This window comes from Calliopsis andreniformis, chromosome 10, assembly GCF_051401765.1.
Source record: "Calliopsis andreniformis isolate RMS-2024a chromosome 10, iyCalAndr_principal, whole genome shotgun sequence".
Lineage (NCBI taxonomy): Eukaryota > Metazoa > Arthropoda > Insecta > Hymenoptera > Andrenidae > Calliopsis > Calliopsis andreniformis.
In genome coordinates this window covers 15,357,289-15,371,830 of record NC_135071.1, presented here as the reverse complement: position 1 = coordinate 15,371,830, position 14,542 = coordinate 15,357,289, and the positions used below count along the sequence as shown (strand labels likewise).

Here is a 14,542-nt window from a genome sequence, read left to right as displayed (position 1 = left end):
GTAGGTTTAAGTACAGCTTCTCGGTTAACAAAATTCATCGCCACTATACAAATTTAATAATATAAACAGAGCTTTAAATTTCTTCTCTTCAAAATAGAACTTACAGTTTCCTAAGATAAATATCTATTCTCTTCTCGCACAATTAAAATATCTAAGCACAGCGTCGGTGCATTTGCTCGGGCTTGCATCTTTCCTGAAAAAATGCAATCACCGATATATATTATTTATAATACATAAATCGTTCGGATGCCAAGTTTCGTTCGGCACGTCGACGAAAGAACCCACAGCCGTCTTCATCGCTCGAAAATCGTTCCAGCTCTCGATTTTCAACATTACTATAAACAACTGCTCTTCCTCTTGGTGAGGATCCTATCACGACTAATTTTTGTTGTAACCATAAGAATTGATCGCTGCAAAAAAGAAGAAAAACTCGATTAAAGATACCTCTTAACTTTCTCTGCTGTTAGAATTCTTATATCATCGTCTAGACGGACAATTGTATCAAGAATTCAATGACTAAGAAGGTACTTGATAAACATAAATTTGCAATATCATTTATTCGAATATTGAAGAAGGGGTTTAAGAAAACCGTACAGAAGTGAGCAGAGAAATACGTATTTATTAAGGAACTTTTTTCCATATCGAAAGATCTCAAATATTCTGTTTTCGTACCATCGTATTCTTTGTCGCACTTCAACAACAATTCCAACCATTCTGGCCCAGACACTCGTGGAATCTGCAACGTTCCTCCGTAACACTCTAGCAAACACTTTGGCGAAATGTATTGGTGCAGTGATTTGCGATCCGTTCCGTGGAAAATGATCTGAAAGCATCAAACTGTTACCTACTACTTAACAACTTTAGGGGATGAAAAATCAATGTGTTCTAATAATTCTAGAAAACCGAAGAAAGAAATAAAAAATTTACTCTGCTCCTCAGCTTCTCTCTAAGGAAGGGTTTGAACAGCGCGAACACCATGTTGAAGATGTAAGGCTGGTTGATAATATGAATATTCTTAATCCTGAGAGGCACGGCGTCTTGCAGCCAGTCAACAATTCTCTTCGCGATGGGTGGATTAAATTGCCAAGTCTGCTGAAGACTCAGTCCATCCATGTCGAAAATCACCACAGCTCCAGCTATTTGCGTGGCAGGCTCCAACATGGCAGCCTCCAGGTACAGGACACATCCCTTGAACACTTCGTCCAGGTTGCACTTATTGTGCTTCCATCTTTTACCTAATTCGAGGATCAGTATCCTTCGCCCATGCTGATCACGGCTAGGCAGTACTGTTAAAATGTTATGCTCGAAGACATTCTTTGTGGTGCTAGGTTTTAGGTTCTTGTAGATGTCCGCGTGTTTCACTTTGAAACTGTAGTAGCTCTTCACGAGCTTTAGGGCAGACTCGGGGTAGTATTTGCATGGCCTGAGGAATCTGATCAACCAGGCGTCGTTGTCCAATGGCACTTTTAGGTCCTTCTCCGCTGTGGATGATGAAAAGTAATTATTCAGATTGTTCCCTTGTTTTATTGTGAACTATTTCAAATTCTCAATTTTTAAATTTAAAAATTTTTAACTGTTTTAATTTTCAAATATTCAAATATTCAAATATTCAAATATTCAAATATTCAAATATTCAAATATTCAAATATTCAAATATTCAAATATTCAAATATACAAATATTCAAATATTTCAGTTTTCAAATATTCAAATATTTCAATTTCTGAATACTCAAATGTTCAAATAGTTCCATTTTTAAATATTAAAGAATACAATTTTCCAAATATCCCAAATCTTTAAATATTCAGCTACTGGAAATATTAGGAATTCCTATGAATTTTCAAATGTTTAAATGATCAGATTTCTCGCAAATTGAGTTTACCTTTCAGTAATTCCTTAAGCTGAGCAACAGACTCCTTCTGGAGTTCAGGGGATTCCCGAAGCTCCCTTTTTGCAACTTCCTGCAACTCCGCGCTCGGAGGGCCCAGCTCAAACTGAAGGGTGAAGTCACCCAGCTGGATGGAGGGCATCTCCTCCCATTCCGTCAACATTGTTCCTGCGAGCAGAGAATATACAATATCAGAAAATATTCTATAACTCCACGAAAATCAACCAGTTAAAACATTCAATAAAATAGCAAATTGCTGTTTTAGTAAAGACAAAAAAGAGAACTCCTATCACATCGTTTCTAATCACACTATTAATAGATACAAGTGTACTGAAAACATTGACGAATTTTCAGAACAGTCCTATTGCTATTATCGCTAAATTCCATAATTATTTCAGACACTAACTTCCAAACTCCATGTCTACGATCTTAATTTCCTCCTCTATCCAGTACTCTTTCTTGAGATAGAATATCGGTCGAACTTCAAGAAGAAACGAGGATGACACCCTGTCACGGACCACTCACACTGTTAACTACCAGCAGAGTATTCGATTCGCGAAGTTTTTAATTAACACATAGCTGAGTAATCCATCGATAACGAATCAAAATACACAGTTCCGTCACGGTTCTGATTCACTTGCTGATTATTGGCCGTCTGCATAGTGTCCAATTCCACTTCCTCGAAACTATTCACTTACTCTGTACCGACCTTGGCGGACATTTTTATTTTATTTCAATCTGCACGATTAAAAAACCTGACCATAATTGTGTTTACTTAAATCCTCTCAATTGTTCTTCACATGGATGTTTATATACATTCTTCAGTACTTTAATCGTGGATTACAAAACAGAAATTGTTATCGAGTCTATTAAAACATTAAATGATCTTGCAAGTTTTTGATCTCTCAAAGAATAGATGCACATTTAATTGTCACTTTTGACGTAAAACCTGCAAATTATCTGTCACAGTGCGAATCTCGAGGCGTTCTATTTTAGTTCCCTCAGCCAGGAGAACAGGAACGTGATGCCAGTCATCGGCAAGTTGAACAGGAACTGCGTTATCAGGCGTCTTATCTGTCCCAAGTGTACTCTGATGTTGGCATTTCGATGCAGCCTGCTGCATACATTTGTTGAACATCGACTACCATTGATTTGTATTTGGAGTGTATTGCAAATCCCCGTGTAAGGGGAATACAAGTGTACCTCTTTCCTCTTAAATCATTGCTACCCAAGAGAACTGACGGGGTTTAAGAAAGATTTACCAGAGCTGGAGCCTCGCTGCACAGGCTGAAATAATAGACTTTATTTCCCATCAGAGTTACGAAACGTGGAAGCCGCGGGACAACTCGAGATTTATGTCCTCGGACTGGAAAATAATCCTGGCTTCTCCAGAATAAGCAAGTATCGGAGAAAACGAAGTACACATGGAACCAGTTTCCTCCAAACAATATAGACTTTCAAATTCCTTCCAAAAACAACAATTTCACGAATCCCAAACATTGATACATCAGTCCACCTCAAATGTCCTCGAGGACACTGGACTCTTCGCCATCGAGGAAATGAATCTCTACGAATAACGTCTCGAGTCGCGTGGCAACAGACATAAAAATATCTCACTGGAAAAAGAATAGAAATTCACAAATATTCACTGCTTCGAATCCCCGCTGCTCCAAATGAATTTCTCTGTCCAACGTTCAGTCCCCTCGATGGTCTTCGGCTCGATCGAGTCTTGGCTCGCCAGAGCGTCGGTCGCGCGTATTATACGATCCTCTTCATCGACAAAGGCGCTCCACTTCGCTCGTCAGCGCGTCGATCGCCGCCTGAACAGCAATTAAACTCGGTTCGTCCTTCTCTCTGTTCCCAGACTATTGTACCGCAGCGGAATAAAATTCGTGCGTCGACTGGTGTATTCTCGCGCGATCCTTCGCTCGCGATAATGGCGGCCGAGAGTGGCTCGTGGAACTTGGGAACGATTCACGAACGACGCATTTTTCCTCTTCCTTGCTCCTCTGGCTCAGACTGCCGCGATCGAGCTGGCAATTACGTTTTCTAATGACGTGGTCGCAGCTGGAGCGTGGAAAGGTGCATTCCTCCTCGGCCACGCTCGTCCCGAGCTACTTCCTTGGAGTTACTTCGCTCGAGATCTCCCCTTTTTATCTTCATGGTTTCTCTTTGACGCCCCTCTCTTTTTGTGTCCAGTCTCTCGAATTTCTTGCTCTGTTTTTTGAGCTGCAGGGAAAGTGTGGGGGATATTTGGAGATATTCTCGCTGGAGCTGCTTGTGTCTTATTTGAATAATTGTTGTTTGACAGCGGTCTGTTTTGATCGGCTCCGTTCGATCGTGACGTTTGTCCCATGACAATGGCTCGAGGTACGTCGACTCGGCGATTTATAAACATTACGGCGGACTAATAAGGGAAGGAAAAGTCGTTCCATCCGTTTCTCAGTCCGCTCACGTGCCCGCGATAACGTAATTCGCGAAGCAGCCTTACAATCGCCTGCATACGCGTCTCGATCAGAAATTCAACGACGAGGATTCTTGCAATTCACCGACTGCGGTTTTTAAATGTCCCTCAGCGTAATTCGAGGTAGTGCTCTTGCGAAACTCGACGCTGCAGCGGTAGTCTGTACTTTGCAAGGAGATAGGAGTTTATTGGGCTCTTACACTTTATGGCGTTTCATAATGTTTCAATTTTAGGATGATCGTTCTTAGAAAACTGATACGGTACCTCCTCATCTTTTTATTTTCTTCTTTTACGAGACTGTTTGCCTCACTCTCGGTTTCTTTCAAATTGAAATGAGGTATAAATTGAGCGTAATTTAATTCTTATATATTTGAAATTCTAAATTTGATGTCTACTGTTTCTTTTTATTCAGAATTTCAAAGTTCAAATTTAAATATGAAAATCTGCTCCAAATGCTTTTTACTCTTTGTGAACTCGTTACTTGTACCGATTCGCTAGCTGATAGGAAGCTCTGTGTTTGTGAATTGATAAATAATTGGAAAAAAGCTGGTTATGTCATTGATTCACATGAATTACATTAAAAAATATTTTAATATTTAATATAGTAGGATATTTTCAAAAATATATAATATATGAATCACACTCATAGTACACCTACTTTAAAAAATATTACATTAATCATGTTCCAAGTACTTAACAATTTATTAATTTCTATCCCAAAACATCGTCACGATTTTAAAATATTCATGTGATGCCCTCATTTCTCCGCTTCGTCGTCGAGAATATTTCGAATCAATAGCAATCAAATAGCTTCTTGACGACACTAAACACCTTCACTCGTCGTTTGCGAAACAACTATCGCAACACAACAGTTCAAGCGGATTTTACATTGCACGACTACTCGACAGACATTATTGACCCTCCACATTGTTCTCCACACCCAGAAAGGATACTTTGTTGACTCTAACAATTCCAAAGGAAACCGAAGAGTACAAAGAGAGCCAGTGTGGACTAAGCAAACGTTTTGTCCGATAAGCTTTGATGGAACGTATTGTCAGAAGAACTAGAAAGACTCGGTGGCCAAAGATTTACGTAATCAGCAAGGAACAAAGTTGGTTTCCATGTCAGACGAGGAGGGGAAACAAGGGGAACCATGACACACAACTTTTGAGGTGTACCTGAGTTTGATGGACTGAAACGTCGAGTCAGGTGGAGGAGGAGAATGAAGGAAGGTAATTATTTTAGAGAAAAAAGTAAACAAGATTGGTTCTGCGATTTGAATTTAAATTACGATTAATATCGCCTTTTTTAACCAGATTCTATCGTTGCAAACGATGGAAATAGTCGAGAGCACAAAAAGATCGAGACGCCAATTAGCAATCGGCAAACGAATAAAAAGTGCCATGTAAATTCCTCTAATTGCGCAAACGTTTCGTTTGTGTTTGTTCGACGCTAATAACCACACACTCGTCTCTCGTTACAGCTGAGAAATATTTCAGACGTAGTGTTTGCTGAGACTATTGTTTGACCATTTTCAGCGAGATGTATACACTTTCGATGGATTGGGGATTTAGTTCTTGCAAACAGATGCAGAAATGCAAATGCAGACGCAGATGCGTGCAAATATGTGTGGAACTAATTTGTTGGAACTATTTAATTGGTTCTGTACATTGCTACAATTTAATGTAATTTTACATATAGTAACAGCTTGTCAAAGGATTTAACATTTTTCGAATAAAAGTGGAAATAAGAATTTCGTTTTACACTTCAATCTGGATTATGTTAATTGTTATGTTTTAACGTTCATGTGACCACAAAGCAGCTTTACAGCCAGCTTAACAGCAATCACCGCGAATAAGTTTCTCATGCATTTTAACAGCGTGATGTATTTATATATGTAAAATGCTGTAATGAAACTCAAAGTCGGGATTAATATTTCATCAGCAAGGTGACAAAAACTGGTCCAAGAAGTTATGAAACCGATAAATCGTTACGATCTTTATGTGACGATTTAAAGTCGCCAGGAAGAAGATTTAAATAGTATTAACGTACGTAAATATTCAATTTTTAGAAAAACCAACGCTTGAACTATTAAATAATAGGTATAGTTACGCGTTTCAAGATAAAAAGGCGCAAGGTGGAGGTCGATGTCGCAAACACATTAATAAGTGGACGACTATCATCATCAATGATCACGAAATTGTATATGCTTATACAGGGTGACCCCTTTGAAGCTTTGCACGTAATTTCCTCTCACATCACGGTCTTTCAATGAAGGCTATATGGCTCCCTAAAACTCCCTTCACCCAATTTTTTGAATCACTCAGAGAAAAGCAAAAAGAAGCTGAAGATAGAAGAAGAAGAAAAGAAGAAGAGCTACAAACCCAAAAAAGGTTGAGAAACCCTGTTCTACACTATAAATTCTTCCCAAAAATATTTGAAATAAAACTTACCCTGTTTCGAGAGAGACACGATGGTCAAAAAATTTCTCTAAGAGGACGTTTTATTTAAAGCATTATTTGAAACGAACTATACTTTAAGACTTACATGAGAAACTTCAAATGAGTCACCCTGTATGTTTTATTTCCGATCATGTGCACTCGATTAAACGAGCTCTGAACAGCGAGGGAAACGAAGGCTGCTCGAGGAAGAACTCTTTCACCACCAGCGTCCTCGATATGCGAGGTCCTCCGAAAAGGAGAAGCTTAGGTTCGAGGTGAACCTCTCCCAGGATCAGGGTCACCAGTGCCCTCTTTTCGGAGTACCAGAATCACCTAGTCGGTTTCGAAACCGCACGTGATGGACATGAGAACGAGGCCCAGAAGAGAGATGTGCGAACACTCACGTTGGGGTCGAAGGAAGGGGTGCTGACCTAGGTCAATGCTGCTACTGGTTCGATCCTGGGAGAAGTAGGACCTTCGTGAAGGAATTGAGGACGAAGAGCATTACCATTTCAGAAGTACAGGGTGAGCTGAAAGACACTTTCTTATTTTGAAAAATTGTGTATCTGGCTTCTAGTAGATGTTCCAATTTCTTTTCTTTTTTCAAAATAAAATTTAAGCCAATAAGTGAAATATATGTATAGAGTGAATACTTATATGCTTAATTAGTGTCAGAGAATTATTGAAATTTATTTCAGGAACAGGTACTTCATTATTTAAACTCAGGTATTTTCGGCTTAATACCAAAGAGATAAATGTTTCACCTCGACGCTTCATTTAGGATTTAACTGCTAAGCTGATGAATTATTGATAATGTATGTTGATGAGCCCAATATTTAGAGTACATTAAAACACGATGTCCCTGAAGAAGTAAACAATCCGTCACTTAAAGAAGCTACTTGACCTAGTGAATAATTTCCTACTTAAACTTTGCGTTCTCTTTATTCCTCCAAAACCTCCAGCCAAAAGAAATAAAAAAAAAGTGACTTTTGGCCCACTCTGCATGCAAGGGAAGAGATATTTCGATCCTCGACACGGGAGGAAATAGAAACTACAGTTGCAGAAGTGAAGCCAAACTAATGGGGTCACAACTTCCTGCCCTTAAACTAAAAGTAATTAAAGCACATCGAAAATAAGTAGACCTAGAATTAAAAGTAGCCTAGATAAAAACATCATTCCGCCAAAGCATAATTCACAATGAAGGAAAAAGCAGAAGTCCCTGAATCAAAGGGAGCACTGGCGTGAAATTACGAACCGGAAGTCATCAACATCCCAGTCAGCCCCCTTCCTCTGAGCACAGTAGAACGAGCTCAATTCGAAGCTGAACGGAATCTTAACATTCCTCCTCGGTAAGTTAGAGCCTGCCACCCTTAGAATCCTGTTCTTCGTTAATTCTCACACTTGCGCGAACTTTAATTTCACCCCAGCAGTTTGTAGGTCTCTACCCTAACTACGATCGACGACGGGGCTGCAGCTTATTTCCCAACTGCATTCGGGGGCTGGCTGAACCTTCGAGCAATCGTACGCGGGCGCATCGACCCACCGTTGCAATTGGCAGCCGACCAAGAGCTTCTTGCTTCGCGAAAGGGGTGCAACGAGCCAGACTTGGATACTTTTATAAGCGGCGCGGGTCCGCCGCGTCGTTTTAACATAGGAATGGAGGCTGAACGCGTGCCAACGCGAGCCCTGCGTTTTACGATCGTCGCTCGACGACATTCGCGCTATTCGACGTCGCAACAGGCGGCGTTCGATAAATTATTCGGGGTTCGTGCGCCGCTTGCAAATTGCTTTGTAAATAAAATATATTCCTGTTCGGGGAACAATTTTGTGTTGGGATAATTGACGGTCGTGTCTCGATTGCGGTAAAGTGGGTAATGAATTGTTAATCGGATGAGAAATGTTTGGAGTAGTGTCGTGAGAGGTGAAATGAGTGAATTATTCGACTGATGAATGAAGCTGATCTATCAATGAGTAATATGATTATTACATCACATTTGTACTTCAAAAGTGATACAATTTATGTATTTAATGAATAATTATTTTCCTAAACTTGTCAATAGTTCTTAGCTTCCTCTGGAAGCCATATCTTTTTGAGTTGTGTCACTTCTGTAATACATATACGATATGTATGTTTTTATTGACTTTGATGCATTTTTACTTCTTAGTAAATCACTTCAGTTTTCATCTTCAAGCTTTGGTTAGTTTCCTTAATTTTTCTGCAGAAAGTAATCTTTTCCAGAACTTGGGTATATGAATTTAATTACCCTTTGTGAATGAATTCATAAGCCACAGCATGGAGATGTACGAGGACATCGAAAACGTCAACAAGCAATTTTCATCGCCTTATATCAAGACATTCGTAAATGAAAATCGTTGATCCTCTTACTCTTATGCAATCCTCCGACAATTTTCCATATCAGGGGATTTCAGCGCACATATCTTAAAGTGAGCTCTCCAGCAATCACAGAGAACTGTACCATCGCTGACGATAATTCCATTCCCTCTGTTTACCGGGTCGCTAGTAACTGGTAGTATGTCTTCGCCAGCATACGTCGTTCTCGAGTCGTTCATCGATCGTTGGCTCGGTAAACAACTGGAAGTCGACCAAACCAACCAGTCAACCCCCTTTTTCCCACCTTTACACAGGGACTCCATAAAGACAGAAATTTCCTTTAAAAAAGGTAATTGTATAGGAAATATGTGACAACACATCAGTGATTAAATATTGATAGTTGTAGATACTGATTTTTCTTCGTTCCCTCAAATTCAGTGGAATTTTAAAGATACAAAAAGAAATCGTTTTCTTTCCTCGATTTTCCTCCTTTTTTCCTCGTTCATTATACTCGTGGCTTAATTGAAAAAAAAAGGCGCGACTAATCTCAGATATGACCCAGGTTTCTTCTCTGAATTGCGAAATGGAAAGGAAAACAGCCTACAGGGAGGCAAAATAGAACTCACAATAGAAGAGAGAAGAGACAAAAAAGAGGACTGAAAGGGTTACTGAAGAGACGTAGAAAGAAAGAGAGGAGGAGCAGGTGGACAATGGAGAAGTAGAGAAGCTTCGTAGCGAAGTCTCAACTATGGAGAACGAAGAACTGGTTCATTACGTTGGCTTTGATTGAACCTTTTGATAAGAGGAAGACCTGATTTTCAAGAAATCAGAAAGTGACGTGAAGCGTTTCCTTCCGAGCAAACTGTCAGCAAATGAACTCCAGTGATAAAAAAACAATGTATTCGTCGAACTGATTTTAAATTTCAAATAAAAAACACAACGATTAATGCAAGAGATAAATATGCTAATGCTGTACAAGTTTTACTGTTGTGGAATAAGGAGTCGTGTAAAAAATTTTACTGCAAATAGATACTCATCAAAATCCATCAATCTGTCACGAATAAAAATTCATTGCTTTCCAATATATCATCAACCGGTGACCTTGCGCGGGTAGTAACTGGCTGCCACTGAAAATAATTTCACGACATACGTGACACGATAATTGACTTTCTTTTATGAGGACGAAATTGATATTGTAAAATCTCCATGAAGAAAACTTGCTCGATAAATTTTGTTCCAAGGTGAGTCCCTTTTCTGCGTATTGTCTTTCATTTAAATCGAAGATTGAAATTACTCGTGCTGCTATTGAGAGCCAAACAAGAATAATTAAAAAAATAAAAAACAGAAAACAATTTTTTATCATCATCAGGTGCATGTCTTGAAACCATTAGACCCTTTTTAAGTAACTTCTATACTCTATACAATTAGCAACAGATGAAATAGAAACCTAAGGAAGTTTACCAACTCTGACCACAACAGATTTTTAGTACCACAAATACCAGTACATCACTAATGATTAATAACAAATCGAAATAACCATTTCCCAGGTTACTTTTACAGATTGCATTTTACCTGACACAATAAAATCCAACCTCAAGTTCCCCAACTTGCTTGTTCACTAAAATCTGAATTTTCCAACTCTGATAAGAAGTAGAAATACCAATCTATCACTGTCAATGATTAATAACAAACCTGAACGACTCTGATCCCCCAGGTTTCGTATTTTCTCCAACACAACAGGACTCAAACTCAAGTGCTCGCAAGTTACTAGCTCGTTCGCCCGAGTCGATATTGTGTCATTTCTACGTAATCGTGCACGCGTCGCCTGGGTACCAACCGTGCCATGGTCGCTGAGAGATTGCAGAGGCACGCTGTCGAGGCAGCCGGCGCGAATCGACACGTGCGACGATGACAAAGGAGCATGACAGTGAAGGAGTGAACTAGAGTGGAATTCGGGTGGCTTGATAAAGAATAGCCGCAGGGAGCGAGTATTTCGTTGCAAAAAGTTCCTTAAAAAAGTGTCACGCGTTGTGGCACGGATGGCAGAGCACGTGACCCTTTTTAATGACCACGTTTGGCTCGAAGTGAACGGTGGCGGAGGTCTTGTGAAACCTACGCGATAGTTTCGTCATTTGTGGCGGCAATTTCTTTAATTGGCGGCATGAAAATTGCCCAGTTTTCCTCCATTCGAGAGATAAATGGTAGAAATTTTTAAACGACTTTTGGTTTCATTCAGGGATATAGATCAAAGAAATGGACAGTGACATTGAACGTTACGAGGCTCGGTTAGTTTTTTGAATGGCGTTAATCACTCAGACGGCAGTGCGTCACCTTGCGGAATTATAAATTCAAATCGTTGGTTACAATCGTCGAGCAGGTTAAAAAAACTTTTCCTCAGGGATACACTGATCTCGTTTGCATAGTCAGCTTCCTCGTACGTCGAATTTTTTCCAGAGCGAAGCGACAATTGACGTTCTATCCTCTTTACTGGCTGCAAATGTGGAACACCATTCTCAGATACTGACTTGGTGTTAACAAAGGCGGGAAAAGACAATCGTGTGTTTGCTCGAGAAGTTTACGTGCACTTCGAGACCTTGAAGATAAATGTATCCACTTTTGCTTTAACGAAAGTATAAATTCTGGCGTAGGTGGCAAAAAATGGTTTGGGGACTGGGTAGACCTTACTATAATTAATAAGAAATTCTCTGAATTAATTAAAAAATTGATGCTCAGTCGTTTCTCTTAGGGACTCAAATTCAAACTTAACGTGAAATTTAAATTCAAATTCAAATTCAAACTCAAATTCAAATTCAAATTCAAATTCAAATTCAAATTCAAATTCAAACTGAAACTCAAATTAAAACTCGAATTGAAACTGAAACTGAAGCTAAAACTCAAACTCAACCTGAACCTCAATCTCAACCTCAACCTCAAAAAAACTAATTAACAATAAATAATTCACTCCCAGTAGAAAACCCATTTCTCCAAACCCCAGAAACAAAAGCCAAGTCCTCTACTCACGTGTGATCTCCATCTTAAAATCCAATACGTGTCCACTGTCTTCCCTCCAAAAGAATGAATAGTCCCTCAGGTAAATTTCACATCAATTTGGTCATCGATTCAGCCGGAAACGTTACGTAGGAGACAACGAATCTCAGCAACTCGATACTGATCGACGAAAACGCGGTGGGAAACGGGGAGTCCCGCAGCCTAGCTGGTGAACGACGAAGAAGGGGAAGTGACGTTGGGAGTGGGGCGAGCAGGCCCGACGACGCGTGTCCGATCGAAAAACAGACGAAAATGCGCGGGGCCCGGACCCCAGGTCGCGCTCTTATATGCGCGACAGCTTCGATTTCAGGGTCGAAAAGGCGAAAGATAGTTTTCCTGGAACGCGCGCGCACACGCGTCACTGACGACAATTTTCTATCTGCTAACCAGACATACTGGTAGATGAATGGGTTTAACTTCTGATGAGTACTTGGAATTGGTGACATTTAATTCTAGAGTGGAAACGAAGAAGAAATAGTTGTATTTTAATTCTGGTTTGTTTGGGACTCTCGATAATGGGGAAAGGGAAATTGAGTAAACAAGATGAAGATCTTATTGGTATTTTGAGGGGTAAGGGTGTTCCTGGGAAAATGTAGGGAAAGGGAAGTGTGAGAGTTTTGGAGGTTCTGATTAAAACGTGGAAAGAGGAATTAGGATGAAAATTTTATTAATATACAGGATGTATATTAATTCTCAGGTAACTAGGTTAGACTCTCATTTTGAAAGAGAATCGCTAAGAAATCACAGGATGTAAGAAAATATTCAGTAATATCGAAAGTAGAACATTCAGGAGTTAATTCGATGCATTTTTATGCATCGATGCATTCGAAAAGCATAACAATAACTATACTCTTCCCAAATTGGATCTTATCCTTTCGCTGAAGTACTACAATTTTCTATTCATCACAATGAATAGCACTGCTCAAATAAACTATATATATTACCATCAAAGTGAGTTTCCAAAGTAACACAATATTTATAAAAATTCCAAAAAATAGCAATTTAAATAAGCATTCACGGTAGAATCTTCACCAACTTTAATCTGCATAAACGAAATGAATCGCAAACAAAACGCCGCCCACGAAAATATCCAGAAGTAAAATTCACGCATCCTCGAGATTTGCGCGCGTGCCTCGGACTAAAAGTCACCGATGCATAAAACACGACGGGAAATTGGGTGAAAACCGAGGTGTGAAAAACCGCCTCGGCAAATGGGGCAGGTATCGCTAGGAGTTATGGAGGAGCGCGTTCAGGGCTGTTTGCGAGCTAAATAGAGCGGGCAAATGGAATATCGTGCCTTGAATTGCTCTCGCGTCGGGGAATTGGAACATGGTGTTTTGAGTAATTCATAGGGCAAATAGGGCGAGGGATAGAAACAAGTCGGATTAAATTATTCATCGGGCAGGCAGCGCAGAAAATTGAAATATGACGGGATTGCTCGGAGTTCTAGCTATCACGAGGCGTTTCCTAAAGGAGGAAAAAGTTCACTAACTTTTAATTAAACACGCTTCGTTTTCCGCTCGACGGAGCAGAAAACTGTGACTGTTATTTGTGATGCAATCGATACGATCGATCGAAGCGAAGTCTACGGGAAAATCTGTCGCGACCTTAGAAGAAAGAGAGACATAAAGTGAGGAAACATTTGCAAATTCTATGCTTGGGAACCAACGTCACCTAAGACCTTTCCAGTTATTTTTCAGTGCATACAAACACACACGTGCCATTACCCTGCAAATTTAATTTTAATAAAGATAGTAGAACTGGTCTTGCAGAAATTATCGTAAAAAAAATATGTCGAAACCAGGAAATGTTCTCTCTACATCCTTCTTACCTCTAAGGTCGCGATACGACCTGTGTCACTTGTGTATCGGTGATCCAACCGATTGGCTCACATGCGATCATTAGCGATTGGTGGTAGACGCATTATTTTTCAGTCGATTGTGTAACGTGATAAGCTCGAAGTGACTTGCAGTTATTCCGCAGACGCTACGAATATCGACAGCCTGTGAAAAAAGAAGTGTCTTCGACTTGAGTCTTTCTATGCAGTCACTAGACGCATCAAGACTTTTGGAACGACCTTTGTGGAAGGGATCCTACGACTTGGAGGTGCCTACAAGGAGGAACCAGTTTTTTAGGTCTTCGACGAAAGTACCAAGGCTCCTTTAAGGTATTACGAAAACGTTTACTGGAGACTTTGATGGAACGATAGAGAGAACGTAAGTTGATAGGCCAGTAGATGTGGCCTCCACTGGACAGACTCGATTTATCTAGCTGGGATAATTAACGTTTTGACTATGTATAGCTGACAGTCTTTTATGAAGATTATCAATTTACGTGGTTAATGTAAGCGATTAAGGTACTCTTTTGCCAA

At 39.8% G+C, this 14,542-nt stretch overlaps 1 protein-coding gene across 6 annotated transcripts in view; it reads right to left on the bottom strand.

Annotated features, from left to right (window-relative positions):
• Positions 1–240: 240 nt before the first annotated feature.
• The window catches only part of LOC143184661 (alpha-tocopherol transfer protein-like), a 28,203-nt gene continuing 13,901 nt past the window's right edge, over positions 241–14,542 (bottom strand). For 2 of the 6 annotated variants that reach the window (XM_076387051.1, XM_076387050.1), the window contains exons 2-5: positions 1,881–2,054; positions 928–1,481; positions 673–823; positions 241–410 (exon numbers count right to left, since the gene is read on the bottom strand). In XM_076387051.1, coding sequence (XP_076243166.1) covers positions 379–410; positions 673–823; positions 928–1,481; positions 1,881–2,049 — 906 coding nt within the window. In that variant the 5' untranslated portion in view covers positions 2,050–2,054 and the 3' untranslated portion in view covers positions 241–378. Of the gene's footprint in view, positions 411–672; positions 838–927; positions 1,482–1,880; positions 2,055–2,292; positions 2,747–10,815; positions 10,839–12,144; positions 12,273–14,542 lie in introns of those variants that run through there. The other 4 variants (XM_076387049.1, XM_076387052.1, XM_076387048.1 and 1 more) reach the window with 4 other exon arrangements.